The 23,796-nt window shown below is 48.0% G+C and overlaps 1 protein-coding gene across 1 annotated transcript in view; it reads left to right on the top strand.

Annotated features, from left to right (window-relative positions):
• The window catches only part of SLC6A5 (solute carrier family 6 member 5), a 56,548-nt gene that overhangs the window by 19,781 nt on the left and 12,971 nt on the right, over positions 1-23,796 (top strand). Inside the window, exons 10-15 of the mRNA XM_053559876.1 lie at positions 7,870-8,004; positions 9,637-9,740; positions 13,719-13,843; positions 19,290-19,402; positions 20,114-20,245; positions 21,160-21,259. Of these exons, the coding sequence (XP_053415851.1) occupies positions 7,870-8,004; positions 9,637-9,740; positions 13,719-13,843; positions 19,290-19,402; positions 20,114-20,245; positions 21,160-21,259 (709 nt within the window). The remainder of the gene's footprint in view (positions 1-7,869; positions 8,005-9,636; positions 9,741-13,718; positions 13,844-19,289; positions 19,403-20,113; positions 20,246-21,159; positions 21,260-23,796) is intronic.

Raw genomic sequence — 23,796 nt, 5'->3', positions numbered from 1 at the left:
GTTGTTACATTGCTGTTTGAACACTTGCTGGGTGAGCTGGGGGCTGCCGTTATGCTCTGACCTCAGTCTCCCCTTCTGTAAAGTGAGAGATGAGATGAAGTGGCCCCTGAGGACTCTATTGTTCACTCTGAGTGAGTGCTATGAGGCTGGACTGGTTGCATTTCTAAGGCTTCAGGGAGATGAGGAAATCTTATCGTGACCCTTATAACAGTGCCCAGTGAGACCTGAGGTTTCCCAGACTCCTTGCCCTCTGTGGCTTCCCAGGGAACTTGGGTGGGAGTTTCATCACTTCCGAGGGGATAAGCCAAGCAATTGCTCATTAAGACTAGCGGAGTATTTGCTCAGCCAAAATCCCGCTGGCAGGACTGTCACGTATGACTAGGGATAGAGACAAGATGATCTCAGCCGTGATCTAAGTGACCAGACAGGTGTCTAGTGGGACAGGCTGGAAGGTGTGATGGGCAGGAGAAGACATGATAGACATGGAGGGTGGGAACGTGGCCTCCTTGGTGACATGAGGAAGGGTGGCCTGGTGGCTGTAGAGTCAGACCAATCTGAATTCAAATCTTGACTTTATCACTTTCTGCTTGTGTCACTTGGGCAAAGCTATTGAACCTTTGAGACCCATTCCTGACCTTGTAAATTGGGGCTAACAGTACATAGCCCATATGATTGTGGTAAGGGTTATATGAGATAGTGCTTGATGCCTATTATATGCTAAATTCTTAATTCACATAACTCCTCTCATTTTTATTTTTATGAATGACTGGTCTGATGACGGGATATTGTACCACTTTGACTGACATCCTGAGAGTAATGGCTTGGATGGGGAAATGGGAAGAGAAAGAGAGCTTTGTTGAACACTATATGCACCAGGCATTGTGCTAACAGCTTCCCATGTGTTAGTTCATCCAATCTTCACAACATCTTGCTCGGAGAGTACAATTATTCCCACTTTATAAATAGAGAAACTGAGGCATAACATGGTAGAGTAAATTGCCGGAAGTCACACAACTCTTTAGTGGCAATGGTGGGATTTGGACCTGGGTGTTTTTCTTTAAAGCCTAAACTCTTTTTTTTTTTGCAGTTTTTGGCTGGGGCTGGGTTTGAACCTGCTACCTCCAGCATATGGGGCTGGCGCCCTGCTCCTTTGAGCCACAGGTGCCGCCCTAAAGCCTAAACTCTTTCCACTACCTCTTTCCACTACCTGATGTTCTCTCCCAGGAAGGGGCTGTTAGGAACAGACAGGAAATGCAGAATCAGGTGGTAAGTGTTTGCATATTGGGGTGGCAGTCCCCCCGGTGAATCAGGACCCCTGCATTCCTGTCCAGTCCCCCCTGTGAATCAGGACCCCTGCATTCCTGTCCAGTACCCCCTGTGAATCAGGACCCCTGCATTCCTGTCCAGTCCCCCCTGTGAATCAGGACCCCTGCATTCCTGTCCAGTCCCCCCTGTGAATCAGGACCTTGCATTCCTGTCCAGTCCCCCCTGTGAATCAGGACCCCTGCATTCCTGTCCAGTCCCCCCTGTGAATCAGGACCCCTGCATTCCTGTCCAGTCCCCCCTGTGAATCAGGACCCCTGCATTCCTGTCCAGTCCCCGCTGTGAATCAGGACCCCTGCATTCCTGTCCAGTCCCCCCTGTGAATCAGGACCCCTGCATTCCTGTCCAGTCCCCCCTGTGAATCAGGACCCCTGCATTCCTGTCCAGTCCCCCCGGTGAATCAGGACCCCTGCATTCCTGTCCAGTCCCCCCTGTGAATCAGGACCCCTGCATTCCTGTCCAGTACCCCCTGTGAATCAGGACCCCTGCATTCCTGTCCAGTCCCCCCTGTGAATCAGGACCCCTGCATTCCTGTCCAGTCCCCCCTGTGAATCAGGACCTTGCATTCCTGTCCAGTCCCCCCTGTGAATCAGGACCCCTGCATTCCTGTCCAGTCCCCCCTGTGAATCAGGACCCCTGCATTCCTGTCCAGTCCCCCCTGTGAATCAGGACCCCTGCATTCCTGTCCAGTCCCCGCTGTGAATCAGGACCCCTGCATTCCTGTCCAGTCCCCCCTGTGAATCAGGACCCCTGCATTCCTGTCCAGTACCCCCTGTGAATCAGGACCCCTGCATTCCTGTCCAGTCCCCCCTGTGAATCAGGACCCCTGCATTCCTGTCCAGTCCCCCCTGTGAATCAGGACCCCTGCATTCCTGTCCAGTCCCCCCTGTGAATCAGGACCCCTGCATTCCTGTCCAGTCCCCCCTGTGAATCAGGACCCCTGCATTCCTGTCCAGTCCCCGCTGTGAATCAGGACCCCTGCATTCCTGTCCAGTCCCCCCTGTGAATCAGGACCCCTGCATTCCTGTCCAGTACCCCCTGTGAATCAGGACCCCTGCATTCCTGTCCAGTACCCCCTGTGAATCAGGACCCCTGCATTCCTGTCCAGTCCCCCCTGTGAATCAGGACCCCTGCATTCCTGTCCAGTCCCCCCTGTGAATCAGGACCCCTGCATTCCTGTCCAGTCCCCCATGTGAATCAGGACCTTGCATTCCTGTCCAGTCCCCCCTGTGAATCAGGACCCCTGCATTCCTGTCCAGTCCCCCCTGTGAATCAGGACCCCTGCATTCCTGTCCAGTCCCCCCTGTGAATCAGGACCCCTGCATTCCTGTCCAGTCCCCCCTGTGAATCAGGACCCCTGCATTCCTGTCCAGTCCCCCCTGTGAATCAGGACCTTGCATTCCTGTCCAGTCCCCCCTGTGAATCAGGACCCCTGCATTCCTGTCCAGTCCCCCCTGTGAATCAGGACCCCTGCATTCCTGTCCAGTCCCCCCTGTGAATCAGGACCCCTGCATTCCTGTCCAGTCCCCCCTGTGAATCAGGACCCCTGCATTCCTGTCCAGTCCCCCCTGTGAATCAGGACCCCTGCATTCCTGTCCAGTCCCCCCTGTGAATCAGGACCCCTGCATTCCTGTCCAGTCTCTGCTGTCTTTTGCTGTGTTACTTTGTGCAAGTCACAGGATGCATCTCATTTTCTTCATTTGCAAAATCAAAGGTTAGAATAACTGTTTTTTTTTTCTGTGCTTTTTTGGAACACAGAGATAGTCTTTCCACTGATTTAGAATTTAATCCTTGGCACCAGATTTTATAGGCTTTCTGGAATAGGGAGTTTTTAGCAGGTAAGTTTTCTTTTAGCTCCGCCAACTTATTTCTCTGCTTCTTTGAGAAAGGTTTCCAAACAGAGATCAATGATCATTTTTTTTTAAATGAGGAATACAACCAAATATAATGAATCACAATTTATTATCATGTCCCAGGCCATGCAGACATTAATCATGGAGCATTATTTGGGAGCTAAGGTGAACGCACCACTGAAGCTGCACATTATAACAAACTGAAATACTGTGAACGTTGTCATTTCTATGCATTGTTATTTTTCCTGCAGCAAGATACGCTCAGTTTCTTTTGTTTAGGGGCTGAGGAGAAGGCATAGGCTAGTTGCTTCTTCTCAGACTGAAGCCTTTGAGCCATTAGAATTCCAGAGGCTGGGGTGATCAGGCAGCCTGAAGGTCATATGTAGCCTGCCTGACCTCAGGGCTCCTCTTTGCCTGAGCCTTCTGACCACACAGCACAGCTAACCTAATTAGTTTGCACTGGCTGGTGGCGCCTTACCACCTGTTCAGGGCTCCCATGGAGATGAGGACACCTAGAGGTGTCAGGCCAACAGGCTCAGATCAGCTAGTCATTGTCGTTCCTGCCAAGGGTAATTCATTACAGTTGAAGTCTAATTGCTCTGACAGTACATGCTGAAACAGGTGCATGCTAAAGCCCCCCGACTCCAGGGAGCTAGCTGTGCAGACAGCCTCCATGTACACCTGACTCATTTTGGGGCATCTGCAGGATTTATGAGCCGTAGTTTTGGCCCTCTCAGTTCGATCACCATCTACAGAGTGAGTGTGAGCACGTGCCCGGGGTGCAGAATTGAGAGAGGCACTTACTCTCAGGTTCCTGCAACTGCAGGGATGGCACCTGGGAGTGGGTGCTCCCTTTAAATTCTGCACCCTAGGCGCCTCATTCGCCTTACCCTGCCGTGAACATCTCTGGTCATGTGGCCCTTACAATGGCAGTCATGGAAAGAATGGCTGTGGAGTGGGAAAGCTTCAGGTTTGGAAGTTGGTTCAAGGTGGGAGACCTTGAATGAGTCATTGAATCCCTTGTGAGAGGTTTAACCTGCAGCTTAGTTTCCTTCTCTGCAATATTCCTGGTCCTTCAAGGGAGCTCCAGGCACAGTGGTGTCTAAACAGTCTTCACTGTCAGATGGGAACCGTTGTCTCAGCTGGTCAGACTGGGACCAGTCTTGGAGGTTTTCTCCTGCAGGTCACAGCTGTCCAGGTCATCTCCTTCCCCTCACCTCTCCCTGCTATCCTCACTTCCCTTCCCTTCCACCCAGGTGGTCAGGGGATAGCAAGGACACTCCTTAGTTGCCCCCTATCCCACCTGTGTGGTGTCTTGGTGGGGGTGGGAAGTCAGACTGGTCAGGGCCATGCCCTGTCCCTGAGCATCTCCTGGACCCCACCACATCCGGTTGCTGGGAGGCCACCCCTGAGATGTCATAGGCCCTTGGGTTTCATAATGCTCTGTGTGTGTGTGTGGGGGGGGCTTCACTTCCCCTTCAGATGTTAAGAGAAAGGAGAGAAGTAGGTTTGAAGTAGGAAGGAGCTGCCTGCTCCTCCAAGTTCCCCCTCCCCTCAATCCCTAGCAATGAAAGTTTTTCTTTTTTTTTATTAATATTAAATCATAGCTGTGTACATTAATGCGATCATGGGGTACCATACACTGGTTTTATAAACAGTTTGACACATTTTCATCACACTGGTTAACATTGCCTTCCTGGCATTTTCTTAGTTATTGTGTTAAGACAATTATATTCTACGTGCCCATTGACCCACGAATGGATTAATAAATTGTAGTTTATGTACACCATGGAATATTATGCAGCCTTAAAGAAAGATGGAGACTTTACCTCTTTCATGTTTACATGGATGGAGCTGGAACATAGCCTTCTTAGTAAAGTATCGCAATGAAAGTTTTTCACAAGGAGGGAGAGAGACTACTCCTTGTGGGGCAGGGAAGGGGCGTCCTGCTCAGGGGTGTAGCCGTTAGGAGACGAGGGAACAGCCTGTCCCTGCTTCTGCAGCCAGAAAGAGGGAGTTTGGCCTCGAGTAATTGGGTTTAGAGATAGAAGTGACTTCAGTAAAGGGCAATGCAATCTTTTCAGCTGCTGAGGCCCCAAACTTGGGCGTCATCCTGACTCTTCTCTGGAACTCCACAGTAAAACTGTCAGGAAATTCTGGTGGCTCTTCTGAAAAATCTATCTGGGATCTGACTGTTTCTTACCAGCTCCACTGGCAACACCCTGGATGGGGCTGTCCCCGTTCCTGGCCTGGTCGCTGGTCCTCACTTCTCTCCTGTGCCCACTCTGTGGTATACTCATGAAGTGGCAACCGGGCAATGCTGTTCAAATGTCAGATCATGTGACTCTTCTGCCTAAATTCCTGTCTTACCCTTTGCCCCCCTCGTTTCCCACTGGGTAGGCCCTGTTGGGTCCACACCTCCCCACCCCCACCTTGCTGCTCCTGGGCATCAGGAACTCCCTTCTTTTCCTTCTTAGGCCTATTATTCCAGCTGTTCCCTCTCTGGAATGTTCTCCCAGATATTCATTGGCTTACACTCACTTTCTTGGAGTCTCGGCCAACTTTTCAATGAGACCTTCCTCCCCAGACATCCTCCCCAGCATGCCCCATCCCCCTTACCTGGCTCTAGTTTTTCTTATTTGTAGTGCACATATCACCTTCCAATACAACACAAAGGTTGTCCATCTCCCCAGTTAGAATGTAAGTTATTATTCCAGGGCAGAATAATTGTTTTGTTCACTAATATGTCCCCAATGCGTGACTGTGCCTGTCACATATTAGGTGCTCTGAATATGTATGTAATTACATATGTAAAATGTACATTTATTTGAATAAATGACCCTAAGAGTTATATCTAATTTCTACTCTAATGTTTCCCAACTCATCCCCTCTACCCAGTAACAAGCCCCTGAATCCATCTTCATCCCCTGAAGTCCCTCCAGGCATTTGAGTCTGTGCAGCCAGTGTGTGTGGGGAGCTCTGTGTCCCTCTCACCCAGGCAGGTGTTCCAGTGGCCCAGGATGAAGGATGGTGGGTGGGAGCAGAGGTGACAAACAGTGCTTACCCCATAGACCAGAGAGTGCTTTAGTGGGCCAGATGGGAGCTTAACCTCATTCACCCAAATGTCTTTCAATGTGCTTTTGGGGTGTAGCCTCCTTGTGAGCTGGGGGTTATCCGTGGTATTAAATTGGGACTGATGAGTCCAAGGCCAGACTGTGAAGAGGCACTTCTGTTTCCAGCGCCCCCAGGTCTGTGCACTGCATGGATGGCAACATTGTAGTCTTCCCCCAGCCTTGTTAGAATCTACTGCTGTCATTGCTGTTTTGCAGGTGTGAAACTCAGAGATCCAGAGAGGTTAAGTCACTTCCCAGGGTGATCCAGCTCATAATTGCTGGAGTCAGGATTTGGACGCAGGCCCTGAGTCTCCAGAGCCTGAACTCCCACAGTCTGCTCTTCCCCCAAAACCTGGTCCTGAGCTCTTCCTTTACCCCGAGGTTTGACGTACAAGAAAGGGAGGAAAGGACCTCCAATCCCTCCTTATCCAACCAGCCCCGAGTTCTGCTGAAGTCACTGCCCAAATGTTTCTTGACTCTCATCTTTCTGTCTCTTCCAGCATCAGGAGCACTCTCTGGTTGGTACTCCAGGCCTCTCCCGACATGGTCTCCTCTGATGGCCTCTAGGCTCCCTTTCCACTGCAGTTGGCCTTGACTTTAGGCTGGTAGTGGGTGGTGCTCTGCTCTCAGACACCTGCCCACCTTCCACACCTCCTTTAAGTTGTACTTGCCCTCTAGGATCTGCTCAGGTGTCATCTCCATAAACTTTTTAGTAAACTCCCAGGTTGGCCCCAGTCCCTTCCCTGGATTTCTGCAGTGTCTCCTGTGTAGCTGCTTAGCCCATCATTCAGACACTGTCTCTGGGTCTTTTAGATTAGGAGTCCCTTCATCTTTGTGTAGCTGATGCCTGACGCAGTGCCCAGCTCATAGGAGGCCGTCATCCATTTCTTGTTGAACTTCGCGTTTAATGACCATGGTTACTAATTAGGCATTGTGCCAGGTGCTATTCATGCATTAGTTCACTTCATTATTATTTGTGAGAAAGATATTATTATCCCCAGATTACAGATGTACAAAAACTGAGATTCAGAGAGCTCAATGGCTTGTCTAAGGTCCTGCAGCTACTCAGTGCTGTGCAATTTTATTTGAATGTAAATGTTTCCAATTCTAAGATCACAGTCTTTCACCTCCCTGCGCTGTCTCGCTCAGGTGTGTGTATAAACAGGGTGGGAGACTGACAGCTGAAAGGATTCCTCTCCAATGGTGGAGTTTTGGGGCTCCACCAGGAGATGGGGTAGGATTTCGGGGGGAGAGAGGCATGTAACCCCCTCCCTGCCTCTGTGGTCCCTCAAGGAGCTGTGCACTCATCTCCAGGGCTGGGTGGCGCTTCCCCTCCAGCCTTCTGGCTGCAGGCTGACTTCTGGAGGCTTTCTTTCTGGCTCTCTCTGACTTACCTTTGGTCTAAGTGCCCTCCCCATGTTCCCAGCCCTGGCAGAGCTTGGGAGCGCTCCCCTCACATCCCTGCTGCTGGAGCTCATGCCTGGGGGCAGGCCCTACTTTTGCTCTGGGGGATGCTCCTTCAGCAGGGGCACATTCTGCCTGTCTGCTCCTTCCAGCCCCTCTGCCCATGGTTTTTCTAGGTGGTGTACTTCACAGCCACGTTCCCGTACGTCGTGCTTGTCATCCTTCTCATCCGAGGAGTCACTCTGCCTGGAGCTGGAGCTGGGATCTGGTACTTCATCACACCAAAGTGGGAGAAACTCACAGATGCCACGGTGGGCTCATTATCTTATTTATAACAGGCCCTGGGGAGGATGGCACTCGGGGATGGGTTAGGCTCTAGGCTGATGTTTGGTGGGAGGGGTTAGACTTCCTTCCTCAGGGTGTGCTTTTACAAGGGCTGGACGATCTTGGTGCATTATGCACTGAGGAAATATTTAAGGAGAAGTGGACAACTGAGAGTTTTCAAATTCCTGGAATAGTTGTCCTACATTTGGGGTTGCAGTGGAAGCTGAAAATGAAGAATGAAATCCTCTTAATAGCTCTGGGCCACTTCACACCACTTATCTGTTACTAAATATAGTGCAGTCGAAGTAGAGTTTTATAGGTTGGAACATAACAGCACTTGGGTAAACCATAAGCCTTTCTATTTTAAAGGGCTTAGACACATCTCAATGCTTCTTATACACCCACACAGGGCCAGCCCACATTTCAATTCTTTGCACATTCTTTTTTTTTGAGACAGAGTCTATGTTGCCCACCATAGAGTGCTGTGGCATCACAGCTCACAGCAAACCTCAAACTCTTGGGCTTAAGTGATTCTCTTGCCTCAGTCTCCCAAGTGTCTGGGACTACAGGCACCCGCTACAACGCCCAGCTATTTTTTTGGTTGTAGTTGTCATTGTTGTTTGGCAGGCCCAGACTGGGTTTGAACCCCACCAGCTCCCATTTATGGGGCTGGTGCCCTAGCCACTGAGCTACAGGTGCCAAATCAAGTATATTTTGATTTCTTTCTTTTTTTCTGAGATAGTCTCAAGCTGTCACCTTCAGTAGAGTGCTGTGGCGTCACACCTTACAGCAACCTCAGTCTCTTGGGCTTAAGCGATTCTCTTGCCTCAGCCTCCCAAGTAGCTGGGATTACAGATGTGTGCCACAACACCCGGCTAGTGTCATTGTCGTTTGGCAGGCCTGGGCTGGATTTGAGCCTGCTAGCTCCAGTGTATGTGGCTGGCACCCTAGCCGCTGAGCCTTCTTTGCCCATTCTATATGAGCACACTTTACCCTAAAATTCCCAGTCCCAATGAGAACTAATTGTTCTCACCTTAAAAGAAACTCTACTTTTCCAGAGTATGTTAAGAACACATAGCCAGGATTGAGTTTGATTGTATGTGACAGAAAATCTCCACCTAACGGCAGGTAGGATGTAGCCCCATAAAGTCTGCTCCACAGTGGCACAGACACCACATTCTTAAGATTAGGGACTATAGAATTTCCGATTTTTAAGAGCAGTTGGAATCTGTAGGAATATGGGCAAGAAAGGGATTTGATTTTGTACCCCTGACTATGTTTTGCTGTTACACATTAGTTTCTGAGAGGGCATTGACCTTAAGAAAGGGCTCCCCCTTCTGGTTGGCTTCACCTGAGAGAAAACATAAAGGTGAAAAATGCGGGTAGTTCATTGAGCTCCTCTCCATTGATGAGAGGGAGTTAAAGGCTCGCGGGTAGCTGAGTGCCCTTTTGACCTCCAGGACAAGTGAGTTGTGTTTCTCATTTACATTGCTGTCCAAAGCCATCTCATCCTGATGCCTGTCCCCTGGGAAGATGCTGTGGCAGTAAGTGTGTAAGACTCTCCTCCCCGGGGCCAGTCTCCTCAATGACCTTGAATCTCCTCTCCTTTTGCCTCCCAGGTGTGGAAAGATGCTGCCACTCAGATTTTCTTCTCTTTATCCGCCGCATGGGGAGGCTTGATTACTCTCTCTTCTTACAACAAATTCCACAACAACTGTTACAGGTACGTGGAGGTTACTCCCAGGTCCTGGTTCGCAGGAACAGGGTCACAGGCAGAACAAGGCACTGAGTTATCAGATACTTGAAGCCACATCCTCACACTTCACTATCGGTAAAGTTAAAGATTTGCCTCTGGCCTGAAAACACCACCTGCTAGGGCCTCGCCTTATTTCCTGGAGGCCTGGGCCCTAAATTATACTCTTGTCTCTGTCATGTGGTAGGGGCTCAGTAGCCATTTATAGGACAGAAGATGACTTCTCTGTAGGATGGCGGTCGTGGGGTAGCCTGCTGTTTGTGTCCTGTGACAGCCATGTGTGAATGACCTAATCCACGGATACAACTGTATGGTGGTCACTTATAACATACAGTCATATAGTCACTTTATAAATACTTTTATTTTTTTTAATTTTTAAAAATTTTTTTATTGTTTTTTTAGAGACAGACTCTTACTTTGTTGCCCTCGGTAGAATGCTGTGGTGTTACAGCTCACAGCAACCTCCAGCTCTTTGGCTTAGGCGATTCTCTTGCCTCAGCTTCCCAAGTAGCTGGGACTACAGGTGCCTGCCAGAACACCCAGCTATTTTTTTGTTGCGGTTTGACTGGGGCCTGGATCGAACCCGTCACCCTCGGTATAGGGGGCTGGCACCCTACTCACTGAGCCACAGGTGCCGCCCTATAAATACTTTTCTAGAGACCCTATAAGGAAGGTGTACAGTAGAAAGAGCATCTTGAATTCAGACAGACTTGCATTTGATTATGACTTTACCATGTACTAAAATTCCAAGACATGAGCAAGATACTTCACTTGCCTGAGCCTCTGTTTTTTAGTCTATAAAATGCAGATTATAATATTTTGTTGGGGGTTAAGAGATGATGTAAGCAAATTCCTCAGAGCAATATTTCAAATCTAGTAGGTACTCAATAGATGGCAGCTGCCATGATGATGGTTAATATTTAAAAAATAATATATGAGATATTCTGTGAACCAAGAAAGAGAGAGAAAGGTTTAAAACGTCCCGTCGTTAAATGGCTTACTACCCTGTTTCTTATTTTAAGGTGTGCTCCCAAAGATGTGCTAGGTCTTATTTTCAGGGGACGTCTTATCTTTCTTGTAAGTAGGTCTTATTTTTAGAGGATGTCTTATTTTCGGGGAAATAGGTTATCTAGGTAAAGAGGTGCAAAATCACTGCTGTGGTTCTAGGTTCAGATTGTTAGTCACACTTACAAGACACCATAGGATTATTGAACACAAGTTTACTTAGTTCAGAAAGGAGATGGAATGGGGAGACAGCCACACGTATAGCGACAGGACCCTGGAGACCTCAGGCACCCAGACTCTCCCTCCAGTGTCCCAAAAACTTCACATTGCCCATTTGGTAGGAAAGGATGATGATGAGAGCTGGTCACATTAAAACAAGGGATGCCCTTTGGCCTCTGATCACCTGGCACCTGGAGGGGTGCAGCCCAGCTCCCATCTTTAGGACAGCCATAGCTCAGATATTCTAGTTTATGCATAAAGCATTCTGAGCAACCAGGTATGGCAAGCTCTCAGTCATGCCCAGATCGATAATTAGTCCATAGTAGCCACAAGAACCCATCCAGTAACTCAATACTGAGAGAATTGTGATGTAGCATCGACCTTTCCCAAAGCATCTCTGAAATCCGTTAAGCTGTGGCCTGGGATGGCCTCACAGACTGAGACTTATAACAGGCTGACTTTAGCAGGTGCAGGAGGAAGAAGAGCGTCTCAGGCAGCACAGAGATCCAGAGGTGGGAGTGAGCAGGTGGGAGCGTGATAGGTACGTGTGGAGGGAGGCAGGTAGGCCGGATGTAGCAGCAGGTGTGTGCATGTGGGGCCAGAGGGAAATGGGGCCTGGAAGTCAGCCCAGGCCAGACTGGGGAGAGCCTTTGTATTAGTTTGCCGGAGCTACTGTAACAAATGCCACAGTAGCTCTGTGGCTTAGACAACAGTAGTTTATTGTTTCAGAGTTCTGAAGCAACTGAAAGAGGTTGAAGTCCCGAGGTATTGGCAGGGTGGGTTTCCTTGGCAGCGCCTCTCCTTGGCGTGTGGATGATTCCTTTTCTCCCTTTGTCCTCACATGGTCTTCGCTCTGTGTGTGGCAATGTCCTAATCTCCTCTTCTAATAAAGACATCAGTCACCTTGGACTAGGACCCAATCTAATAACCTTATTTTATCTAAGTTACCTCTTTAAACTCCTTTTTTCCAAATAGTCATATTCAGAGGTACTGGGGATTAGGACTTCAACGTACAAATTTGTGGGAAGGCACAGTTCAGCCCATAATAGTCTTAAATGCCAGGTGAAGGCATTTGAACTTCTTTTGATCACACCTGCTCATTAATGGTTGACCTGAATCAGTCTGAACACTGTCAAAGGGTGACGCATTGCCATGCGATTTATGAGAAATAAGGTGGTGCGGTGTGGTAGAAAGAATCTGAGCTGAGAGCTAGAAAGACTGGTTTCAAATCCTGACCCACTATTAACTAGTCCACTACCTTCCCCTGGGCCTCATCAGTAAGTTGGGGTCAAGACAAGGTCTTGGGGTCAAGGTCAGTTACTGTGCCCTGGCTCTGCACTGGCTGTGCATGGTACAGGCATTGTTTTGTTGGGTCCTCACAACCTACAAGGAGATAGGGTCATTGCCACCATTTGAAGTCATAGTAGAAAGGAGGAGACTTGCTCAAAGTCATGCTGATAACAGACAGGAAAGCCAGAATTTCCATGAAGCCCTGGGGCTCCAACTAGCTGGCAGACTGGTGACCCCGCCATATAACAGCACAAGGCTCTCTCCCCTTGTCCTTCCCAGGCCTGGATGCCCCACCCCCAGGCTGCGCTCACACCTTGTGGCATTTCATTGTCCCCTGCCTTCACTTGCTTCACACATGGTTTCTATCCTCAGACCCCCCCACCCTCTACCCCCGCGCCCAGGCCCCAAGTCCTTATTCTGCTCTAGTGGACAGATCTGACCCTGCCTCTGGACCATATCTTAGCTTGTTTGGATTGCCATAATGAAACATCTTAGCCTGGGAAATTTATGAACAACTGCAGTGTATTGCTCACAGTTCTGCAGGCTGGGAAGTCCAGGGTCAAGGTGCCAGCAGGTTCCGTGTCTGAGGAGGCCTCCCTCTCTGCCTCCAAGATGCGGCCTCGTTGCTGCGTCTTCACACAGCAAAAGACGCAGATGCGCTCCCTGCAGCCTCTTAGATGAGTGCAGAGCCCTCATGATTTGATCACTCCCTCAAAGGCCCCACTTCTTAATACTAAGAGATTAATCCAGTCTGGATTAAGTTTTAACATGAATTGCAGAAGCACAAACATTCAGACCATGGCAGCTGAGTTGAGACCCAGTTCTAAAGCTTGTGGAGCCAGAGCTTTGGCCCAGTGCCCCTGGATCAGGGTGATACAGGAGATCTTTTTGAGCCTTTTGGTCATTTTTAATATTTATTTATTTATTTATTTATTTTTTGGAGACAGAATCTCAATCTGTGGCCCTGGGTAGAATCTCAATCTGTGGCCCAGCTCACAGCAACCTCAAACACTTGGGCTCAAGCCATCCTCTTGCCTCAGCCTCCCAAGTAGCTAGGAATATAGGCACCTGCCACAATGCCCAGCTAATTTTTTGTTTTTAGTAGAGATGGGGTCTTGCTTTGCTCAGGCTTGTCTCAAACTCCTGAGTTTAGTCGATTCACTCACCTTGGCCTCCCAGAGTGCTAGGATTATAGGCATGAACCACTGCACCCGGCCCTCTTGGTGGGTTTTGAATGAGCCCACTGGATTCTGTGGTCAGGACTGCTTGTTTCCGTCCTTTGGTGGGTACATGTTTAGCAATGGACATGGACATGCTTGGCCATGCACACACATGTGCACACAAGCACACGGGCACACATTAATGCGTCCTTCCCCTTGTCCCTTCCTACTCACAAAGCACATCTAATAGCAACCTCTGGTCTCTTCCTCCTAGGGACACTCTGATTGTAACCTGCACCAACAGTGCCACGAGCATCTTTGCTGGCTTCGTCATCTTCTCTGTCATCGGCTTCATGGCCAATGAACGCAAAGTCAACATCGAAAATGTGGCAGACCAAGGTACAGGACGGTTGTCACCTGCTGTTGTAGGACAGGCTCCAGGCACACCTCACAAATTCCTAATTATGCTACCAGGGAAGTTGGCCTTCTGGGACAGGATAGAGCAGCGGTTCTCAACCTGTGGATCATGACCCATTTGTAACAATGAAAATACATCACAGTATCAGGAAGGTTGAGAACCACTAGGATAGAGGGTGGGGAAGCCCAGGACCCCTTTGCAGAGGAAGCAAGACAAGTTCAAGTTGGTCTCTCACTGCTGGGTGAGAATTGGCAGTCCCTAACCAGAGGGATCCCTTTAACAGCCCCCTTTTCCTCTTCCCTGGGCCCTCTCAATTCAGCTCCAGCCTGAGTCAGTAAGGGCCAGCCCTGCTGCACCTTTTAGGTACAAGTAGTAGATTCATTAGGCAAACCACTGCCCTGGAGCAGATGTGGGAATAGGCTGCCACAGGATGACCTTCCTTGCAGAGGACTCTGCCAAAGGTGAGGCTTCATAAGAGCACTGACTTCAGAGGAGCATCTTCCTTACAAGGCATTTTTCTATTAGGTCAAATGTGCTCTCGGGGGCTTTCTGCTTAGTTAGCAAAACAGACTTAAAATGTTTTCCCCAGTGGGTAGACAGGTTGGATAGCGGTGGATGGGTGGAGGGGCATATGGAATAATTGTTTACTTTCTACCCCAGTGATCCTTTTATGAATAGCTAACATTTGTATGGTACATTTGAGTTTACAAAGAGCTTTCTTTTTTATCTCATTTAATCCTCATTTCTGGGACAGCATTTTGCAGAGAGAATGTGTAAGATTTTTATTAAACTCTTCATTTCTACCCTACCTGGTTCTATGAAGGAGTTGGGTCTTTAGTAGGTTTCAGTGATCAAGGGACTTCACTGTGGTTCTTGCTTATGGTTATGATCTCATTGTCCGTGTGGGGACTGTGCCCAGTGCTATGTGGCATGGCTGTGGGCCCTGACCATCCAGAGCTGTACGTGTGAGAGGCTTGTCTGAGCAGTTATCTTTCTTCAAGAAGGTCCCTGCAGTCCTCAGATAATGGCTCAGATGCTGCGAGAGAGTTAAGTCCTAGAAATGTCACCTTTTTGGTAGTCTGCTAAGATCTCTTCTGGCTCCCTGAGGATAATTAATTACGGCTTCAGCTCATGCTGATGGTGCACCAGGGGCCTCAAAGAGTTAAGGAGCCAGCATGTTCCAGGAGTATGATTATCTCTCCCTGGAGAGAGTATGAGCCCCTAAGGGGTGTTTGGTTCTGCAGCAGTGCACTAAATTAGAGGGGCCCCAGGAGAGGAGCAGATGCCCCTCCCTGGTTGAGAATTCTCCAACACCCTGGGAAGCAGGGAGGGAAAGAAGTAGGGTGAGAAGGCTTTGTCCTCAGGGGTACCTGAACCAGCCCCCAGCCGTCCTGTAACCTCATTTCCTCCCGGCAGAGTGGCTGGATCTGATAGGTTCTGCCCCACTTTATAGCAAGTGTTTGTTATTTTTTGTGGCATTCCCAAGCTCTTTGGGAACCAGTGGCCATGATGCTAGAGACAGTGATTTCTGAGACTATGGCCCAGGTTTGTTAATTATTCTGAGCTCTTGCCTGCTCCAGGAAAAGGAATTGGGGAGAGATGCTGCTAAAACTCAAATAGAACATTTTTTATCTGGCATTTAAAAAGCAGCCCGACAATTGATTTTGTTTCCTTCTGAAATTTCTCCTTTCCCCTATATACAGGGTGTTCACACATACTACATATATGTATTTTGTTTGTTTGTTTTTGTTGTTGTTTGTTTTGTTTTGTTTTGAGACAAAGTCTCACTCTGTTGCCCTGGATAGAGTCAGCCTATCTCACAGCAACCACAAACTCCTTTCAAGGCATCCTTCTGCCTCAGCCTCCTAAGTAGCTGGGACTATTGGCACCTGCCACAATGCCTGGCTAATTTTCTATTTTTAGTAGAGATGGAGTCTCACTCTTGCTCAGGCTGGTCTCAAATTCCTAAGCTCAAGGGCTCTCCCTACCTTGGCCTCTCAGAATGCTAGGATTATAGGTGTCCAGCCACATACATTTTTATATGTGCTTTACAGGCTTGTCTTATTTCTCCCAGTATAACCAGGCTCTGCTGAATTCAGGCAGAGGGAATGGGGCATTAAATACCAGTCCCCCTCCCTCCTAGCTGGGCAACTCTGGCATACAGACAGACATTCACTACATTTTTGCTGACTCAACTTTGGTAACTAAGTTTTGGTCTTTAGTAAAAAACAAGCTTTCCTTAATGACCTAACACAATTCTATTTATTTAATAGATTGCTACTCCCTTCCAAGGGTGGTATTTCAACTAACGTTCTTACCTCAACTCTCAGCCTTATCAGGATTTGGGGGGACTGAGGGAAGGATTGATGATGAGACCAAGCTGTTCTCTGCTTTCATGATAGACACAAAGAAGGGGGCATGTTCTTTTCAGGGATCTACTTCAGAAAAGCAGCTTCCAGAGAACTGAGGCTTTCAGAGCCGTCCCCCAGGCATCTGCACTGCTGCCTATGGAGCAGTGACTTATGTTCAGAATCCAACCTGAAACCTCAAAGGGAGGCTTATCCAGCAGCGGCGAGACTGGGTCAGACCCAGGGAGAGAAGCACAGACCCCTGGAAAGTACTGCCTGGGTCCCCTGGCTCCTACCAGTTCAGAGACTCTGCTAATCCAAATGACACTCTCTTGTCGCTGCAATTACAAAAAAAAAAAAAAAAACACTCTCTAACAGGGCTGATGCACCCTCATCCAGCCATCTGTCTATCACCTGTATCCCAGAAGTCCAGGGGGTGCACCCAGAGAACTCATGCCATGTGTAACAGTCACCGCAGCACAGTGGCCATCTGGTGTAGTACATCCTTGCTGTAGTGCGTCGACCAGGGCCCCTTGCTGTGTCTTTAGCAGTGCTGTAGGACGAAGGAGGCTCTTGCGGCAGATCTCTGAGGACCCTGTCCGACGTGCGAGCCCCTTTGATCCCCTCTCATGGGCAGAGTAATAGTGCTATATGTTTTCTCAGTTCCTACTACATCTGGGCATTGTTCTAAGCCCTGTATTTGTATTAACCCATTTTACTCTAACAAAAACTCTATGAAAGTAAGCACTATCATTATCTGCATTGTATAGATAAGGAAACTAAAACTTTGTTCAGAGAGAACAAGAGTCTCACCTAAGGTCCACAGCTAGTAAGAGTCATATTTTAAGTGCATGGAGAATGGAGCCTGCACTCCAGCCACCAGGCTATATGGCCTCCCAGCAGCAGAGAAGAGTCAGGGTCAGGCCTCCAGGTGGGCATGCAGTCTTAAAATATCCAGCAATATTGCTCACGGGGTGACTGCACTCCCCACCCATTTTTTTTTTGGAGAAAGAGTCTCATTATGTCACCCTTGGTAGAGTCCTATGGCATCACAACTCAGCGCAACCTCAAATTCTTGGGCTTTAGCAATTTTCTTGTTTCAGCCTCCCAGGTAGCTGGACTACAGGCACCCACCACCATGCCCCGCTATTTTTTGTTGCAGTTGTCATTGTTGTTTAGCTGGCCCAGGCAGGTTTTGAACCCACCAACGTCAGTGTATGTGGCTGGTGCTGTCACCACTGAGCTCTGGGTGCCAAGCCTCCCCACCGTTCTTGGGGAAGTGGAGTTAGCTGCAATGTGGCTTGAAAATGATGCCTTCAGCTGGGTACTTTAGGGAGCAGCTGAAATTGAAGCAGCCTGAATATTCTGAAATCATTTTCTCCCCCTAAAAAGCCCAGAGATTGGAATCCTGTTAAAGAGAACATATGAGGTAGCAGCCATTCCAGACCTTCCTGTCCGCTTATGGACCCGACTGTTGCCAGAGCACTGAACTGACTTCCTGGTTGTTCTGCATTTGAGCCCTATTTTGAACTGTAGTTTAATACAGACTTTTCTTTTATGGCTCGCTTAGGGAGCCCTCAGAAGCCAGCTCTATAGTCTGTTCAATAAATGCATAAAGCGGAGTGGGGGGGATCTCAGGTGTTGAAGCCTTTACATTTTACATACCCGGAGGCTCTAGGCAACATTAGGAACTAACAACCTGATAAATTCCAGTTTCAAAGAGCAGTCTTATGCTTGAGTGATAAAAACTGTAGGTGCTATGATTTCTGGTTTGCAGACAAGTGCTGGCCTGCCGTGGATCACCCCTGTGCTCATGTTCACTTGTCTCTGCCCTTGATCATTTAGGAAAGGAAATTTCCAGTTGCCGTGTCTTTAGCCATCTTTGGTTACAGTAATCTTCCAGTGAGGGCATGAGGCAGGTAGCAAAGGCTGGCAGAGCTCTCTTGCAGTAGAGAAAACTTCAGCTCAGACAACCCCTACCAAGGCCACGTGAGGTATTCTAGAGAAAAGAACCACTAGTTTTCAAGCTCATAGTCTATTCATAATAAAAGTTAATAAAAGTTAATATTCTCAGAGTATTGATGATGGAGGAGGTGCTGGGCCCAGGGTTTTACCTATGTTTTCTCATATTACCACTTTGTAAGGTACTACTGTTATCCCCATTGTACAGATGGATAAAATTGAGGCTTCTAGAAATCAAATAACATGTCTAGGGTTGCACAGCTGGCAAGTCATGGAATCTGGATTTGGACCAGATCTGTCTGACCCTTAGTGACCAGACTCTTTAACCCATACATCATGTTTCACTGCCCTCTCCCCCCAACTAATTACCCATGGACTGCTGTAGCCCAGCTTTACCAAGCAGGTCAAGATCCTAAAAGAAGTTATATTTATGTTTTATATAAATGGCTTCTCCTGGAGGTCTGAATAGGAGAAAGAGTACTTAAAGGAAGAGATAATATCTTTTTGGCCATGTTCTAACTTTCAGAACAGGGATTCTTACCCTAGGCACTATTGACATAGGATGGGGTAATTCTTGGTCAGTGGGAGGCTGTTTCGGGCATTGCAGAATGCTTAGCGGCACCCCTGGCCTCTGCCCACTAGATGGCAGTAATCATCCCACCCCCGTCCAGCTGTGAGAATACAAAATATCTCCAGACATTGCCAAATATCCCCCCAGGGGCAAAGTCAGCCCTGGTTGAGAACCACTGCTCTAGAGGGCAATGATTATTTTCTTCCTTAACTTATCCAAAATGCCATTGATGGAGCCTCTCATGTTACATGTGTGGGACAGAGCCTGCTGTGGGGTCTAGGCGGTTGGCTTTGAGTCTCTGCTTTGAGCCTATTTTTGAGCCTCTTCTGTGAGTTCCTCTGGCTGTGGACCTAACTCTGGTCCTTCTCTGAAAGGAGCTTAAGGGCTAACTGAAGAAATGGATAGAGATGAGTAAAAAAATAGCCAACAGTGGAAGCAGCATTTAAAAAGTTGTAAGTCAGGAACTCAATAGGAGAAGGCCCTGTGGGTTCTGGGAAGAGGGGCCGGAGCTGGCCCTGCCTGAAATCACCTGTGTTGTTCTTTCAGGGCCAGGAATTGCATTTGTGGTTTACCCGGAAGCCTTAACCAGGCTGCCGCTCTCTCCATTCTGGGCCATCATCTTTTTCCTGATGCTCCTTACTCTTGGACTTGACACTATGGTGAGCCCCTTCTTTCCCATCTCCTGGGTCCTGGGTCTAGCCTTTGGCAGAGAGGTAGGCTTATGGGTGCCTGGATGTTTCCCCAGAGTCATGTGAGAGGGTGAGGTGCCTGTGGGGGCTCAGGATAACCTTGTATTTGGGGTGTTCACATGATGGTATGGAAGAGCCAGAATATCTCCCTCTTCCTTATCTCTGTCCCATTTGTCATGTTGTAGCCTGTGCTATTTCTCGCTTTGGTGTCATTTTGCCAAAGCAAATTCTGTTAGGGTGGATAAGGGAGAATAATATATAGTGAATTTTAGGGAAATTGCTGTGGGGCTGAGACTACTGCAAATCACACTGACAGGTGCTCAGAGATTAGTCACTGGGTGCAAAGAGGGTTTCCTCAAGTAGAAGATCAAATGCAAGGTAAACTGGAGGAGAGGAATTTACATCTCATGAATACAAAGTGAGGCTTAAAATGTCCTGAATAAGGCTGAATAGGAGTGCAGTCTCTGGGGGCTAAGGACAGTTTCTAAAGCTCATATCCTGCTTGAGTCCTGGTGGGCCTGTGGGTTGGACCCTAATGAGGCCTTTTAGACACATCACGGTAATGCTAACTTAAAAAACCAAAACACATGCAGCTTTCCTGGGTGGGACAGGCGGAGGGCTTTTGGGAACCTTCAGGTGGGACCATTCGTCTCTGATGCCCATTTCCTTACATCATTCCAGTTTGCCACCATCGAGACTATAGTGACCTCCATCTCAGATGAGTTCCCCAAGTACCTGCGTACACACAAACCAGTCTTTACTCTGGGCTGCTGCATTTGTTTCTTCATCATGGGCTTTCCAATGATCACACAGGTAAGCTGCCTGGGGGGCTCAGGCTTGGGATGGGGGACTGGTGGCTGTCTGTCCTTTCCCCCTTACCTCCCAGATCTTCTAATCATGACCACGTACCTGCCATTTCCATGGAGATGGCACCAGTTCATCAGGGATTCTGACCACAGAGGAAAATAGGCTGTCATCTTGGCTACCAGTGATGCTTCCAGCATCTTCATAATTGAGATGTAGCCTTCCTGAGCCAACAAGGCAGGTGTGTCCTACTTTAAGAAAACAGAATACATGAAAGCCCACATTTTCTAACCAGATAAATTTCCAGGTGGTTACTCATTATACATGAGTTACAGCCACTTGAGTTAGAGTACTGAATGTCTCGATAAACTGAGTGTTAGCTCACTCACTGTATCTATTACTTTTGCTGTGTCTGGACCTTGAAGGAGTCACTATTCTTGGCCTTACTTTCTTCATTTGTGACATGATGGATTGGAATGAGATGGTCCCTAAGCCTCATCTATTGTAGGGAGACTTAAAGGGTGAGGTAGAGCTCCATGCAGATGTGTGAAAAATGCCCAGAGATACCTAACCGTCATATGAAGGTGGAAGTGATCATCAATTGCTTAAAGTAAAGATAAAGCAATCTGGCTGCCTTCACATAAACTTCTTCAGATGTTGACCTTTGCCTTTGAAGAATAAGATGTTAACTCACTTTTTAATGCTTGGTCTATTGATTAAGCTCAGAGTTTGCAGGGGGGGACAGTTTTGCTAACATGGCAAAACCTCTAGTTTATATCCTGGACCAGCTATAGGTTACTGCTGCTGAGAGGAGGGGTGATGCTTTGGCCCCCCATGTGCACCTGACCCTCCCCATTGTGGGGAGGGGAAGAGAGCCCAGCTATGGGGCCCATTTGATGTTGGTCATTTCTCTTTCCGGGTAGGGTGGCATTTACATGTTCCAGCTCGTGGACACATATGCTGCCTCCTACGCCCTCGTCATCATTGCCATCTTTGAGCTCGTGGGGATCTGCTATGTGTACGGTAAGGGAATCACTGGGCCTGCTGCTGAGGTAGAACCTCAGTGTCGGGAAGGCATTCGTGGCAGCGGATTTTCCATACCCAGTAAGACAATGAAAGGATTTTACAGCTGCACTTTAGGACGCATGGAGAGCTGCACCTTTGCTTCTAAGCTTGCTTGAGGACTTCTGTGATCCACATTTAATAGAGAAATAGAAGGTGGCTGGTGGTGAAATTCCAAGGAGTTAGACACCCCTTTGGCTATTGTCTGGCATGCAAACCGTTAATGCCTGTGGACAATAGCCACATAAGGGAGGAAGAGGGCTCCCTTGCAGGTGTGAGGTTACTTCTTGGTCTACTACAGTGCCCATATGGGGTGAAGGGTAGCGTCACTGCTAGTGCCTGGTACTGTGGTAAGAACAAAGACCACTCAGCTCACTGATTTTTAAGAAATTTTATTAGCATTATGGGAGACTGTGATACAGTATCTCGATCTCAGATTTTCCCAGGAATAAACTTCCAGTTCTCTTATAGTTTATCCTTCCTACCATTATTATAGCAACCTGCCCTGTGTAATCACCAGTGCCACTACCAAGAACAATAGGAATGGCGTGCCCTTGTGCAGAGGTGTCTGTCCTCGGGTTTTCACCGGGGTATCTCTTGTTCCCTGGTATGTACCATCGGTCCTCAGTACAAGGAAGTCTTGTTGGATTTAAAGCACTGCTAACTTCTTTGTGCCTGGAAGTCTGTTCAGAACTGTTCCTGGGTCTCCCTAATATACGTAGGCCACCATAGCCAAAATCAGGTAGGTTTAAACTTTCAGTTCAGACTATCTAATTCTACTTCAGATCCCCAAAGAGACAGCAACGTGCTCTAAACTAAAGGAAACACAGGATGCCACTTGGTATGCTCGATACAAATGAGGGACAAATGGACCATCCAGAGCCCAAAGTAAATGGTGGAGCCAGGCTGCAGAACTCTGCTCTTTAAACCATGGGCCCAGCAGAGTTCACCCTAATCACCAGGTATCCTTGATAAGAGAATCTTGCCTTCAAGGTCATTGTTAGCCACCCTCCCAACAGGTGCTTAACAGTGTCTTGCTTTCCTGGAAAACTTATTAAAATGAGGAAGTGGGGTGGGGAATGAAGATGTAAAAAGGAAATCTCCTGTGTAAACCTCCTGGGACTTGAGCCACAGGATGACATGGGAGTCAGTTTTCAGCATTAGTGGGAAAGAGAATTTGTCCCAGATCGGAGATCACAACCCTACTGCAGGGAGAGTTTAGTTCCTGGCAAGCAAAGTGGGCAGGCATGCCAGCTTTCCTGATGAGATCAGAGACCAAGCTGCCAGCACATTTGGCTGATAAGACAGCCTGGACCCTGCCATGATGCTGCATCGAAGACCTGCTGTCGGAGTTAGGGCGAGGCTTCAAAGTGCTGTCTACCTGAGCAGAGAGTGGCAGAAACCCAGTGAAATCCACCACGGTGAATCTTACCTTTGTATCCAGATACAAAAGCCTTGCCAGGAGAGGGAGAGAGAGGCCTCCAAGGTCCTTCTTTGGCAACTCAACCCCTCGCGGGTCCATGAGTGAGCTGATGTTGCCAGATGGTCTGTTGGCAAAGCCAGGAAAGCACATCATTTGTAGCACTGGCCCATGTGCAAGTAGACATCTCGTTTACCTCTTCCCCTACCTGTATCTTAATTGCTACAAAAGGCACCTTGCACAGTTCTTTCCTGTAAAACGGTGCTGTTCAGTGTGGCTAAAGGCATCATTAAAACACAAACCTTCTACCCTGTTTCCCCGAAAATAATACAGTGTCTTATTTTAAGGTGTGCTCCCAAAGATGCGCTAGGTCTTATTTTCAGGGGACGTCTTATCTTTCCTGTAAGTAGGTCTTATTTTCAGAGGATGTCTTATTTTCGGGGAAACAGGGTAATATTTCTGCATTTAGAAGTTAAATAGCTTCTGCCACCCTCAGCCCCATATAAACCTAGCAGTGGATTTCTTACTTCTGAAGAAAAAAATAAATACTGGGTGCTTACATTCCTGGTAATTTTCCTCAGGACCACCCAGGAAAACCTCTGTTCTCTTAAGTGTAATGATGTTGAGCTAGGTTGACACTGTCCTGGGTATCAGATGTGAGTGTGAACCTCTATTTTACCTCTGTTTTGGATTTGGATGGAATTTTAAGATGTGAATCTCAGAAAGAAAGAGTTGAAATAAGGTAACACAATTGTTAATGGTGCAAAGGAAAGCCTGCACAAATACGTAAATTATACCCCAGAGGACAGTGCCTCCTTTGTTGAGATGATGAGGCCCTAAACCAGGGCATGCTTCGGGGGAGGTAGTTGAACATGAATCTGTGAAGGGTGAAAGGAAGCTGATTCACCTGCTGCACTCCCTTCTTGGCCACAGAATTAAACAAATAGGAAAACGAAGTACAGGGATCTGTGTTTTCTTCTTGTTTCTAATCTCCAGATTCTAGAGGATGTCGTATAAATATTTGAGATAGGGTGGGTATAATTTTCAAGTTTTATCATTAGATTAAAATAGCTGATTG

The sequence above is a fragment of the Nycticebus coucang genome, chromosome 14 (genome assembly GCF_027406575.1).
Source record: "Nycticebus coucang isolate mNycCou1 chromosome 14, mNycCou1.pri, whole genome shotgun sequence".
NCBI lineage: Eukaryota > Metazoa > Chordata > Mammalia > Primates > Lorisidae > Nycticebus > Nycticebus coucang.
Note: the sequence above shows the minus strand (reverse complement) of the source record. Positions and strands in the feature narration are given on the sequence as shown.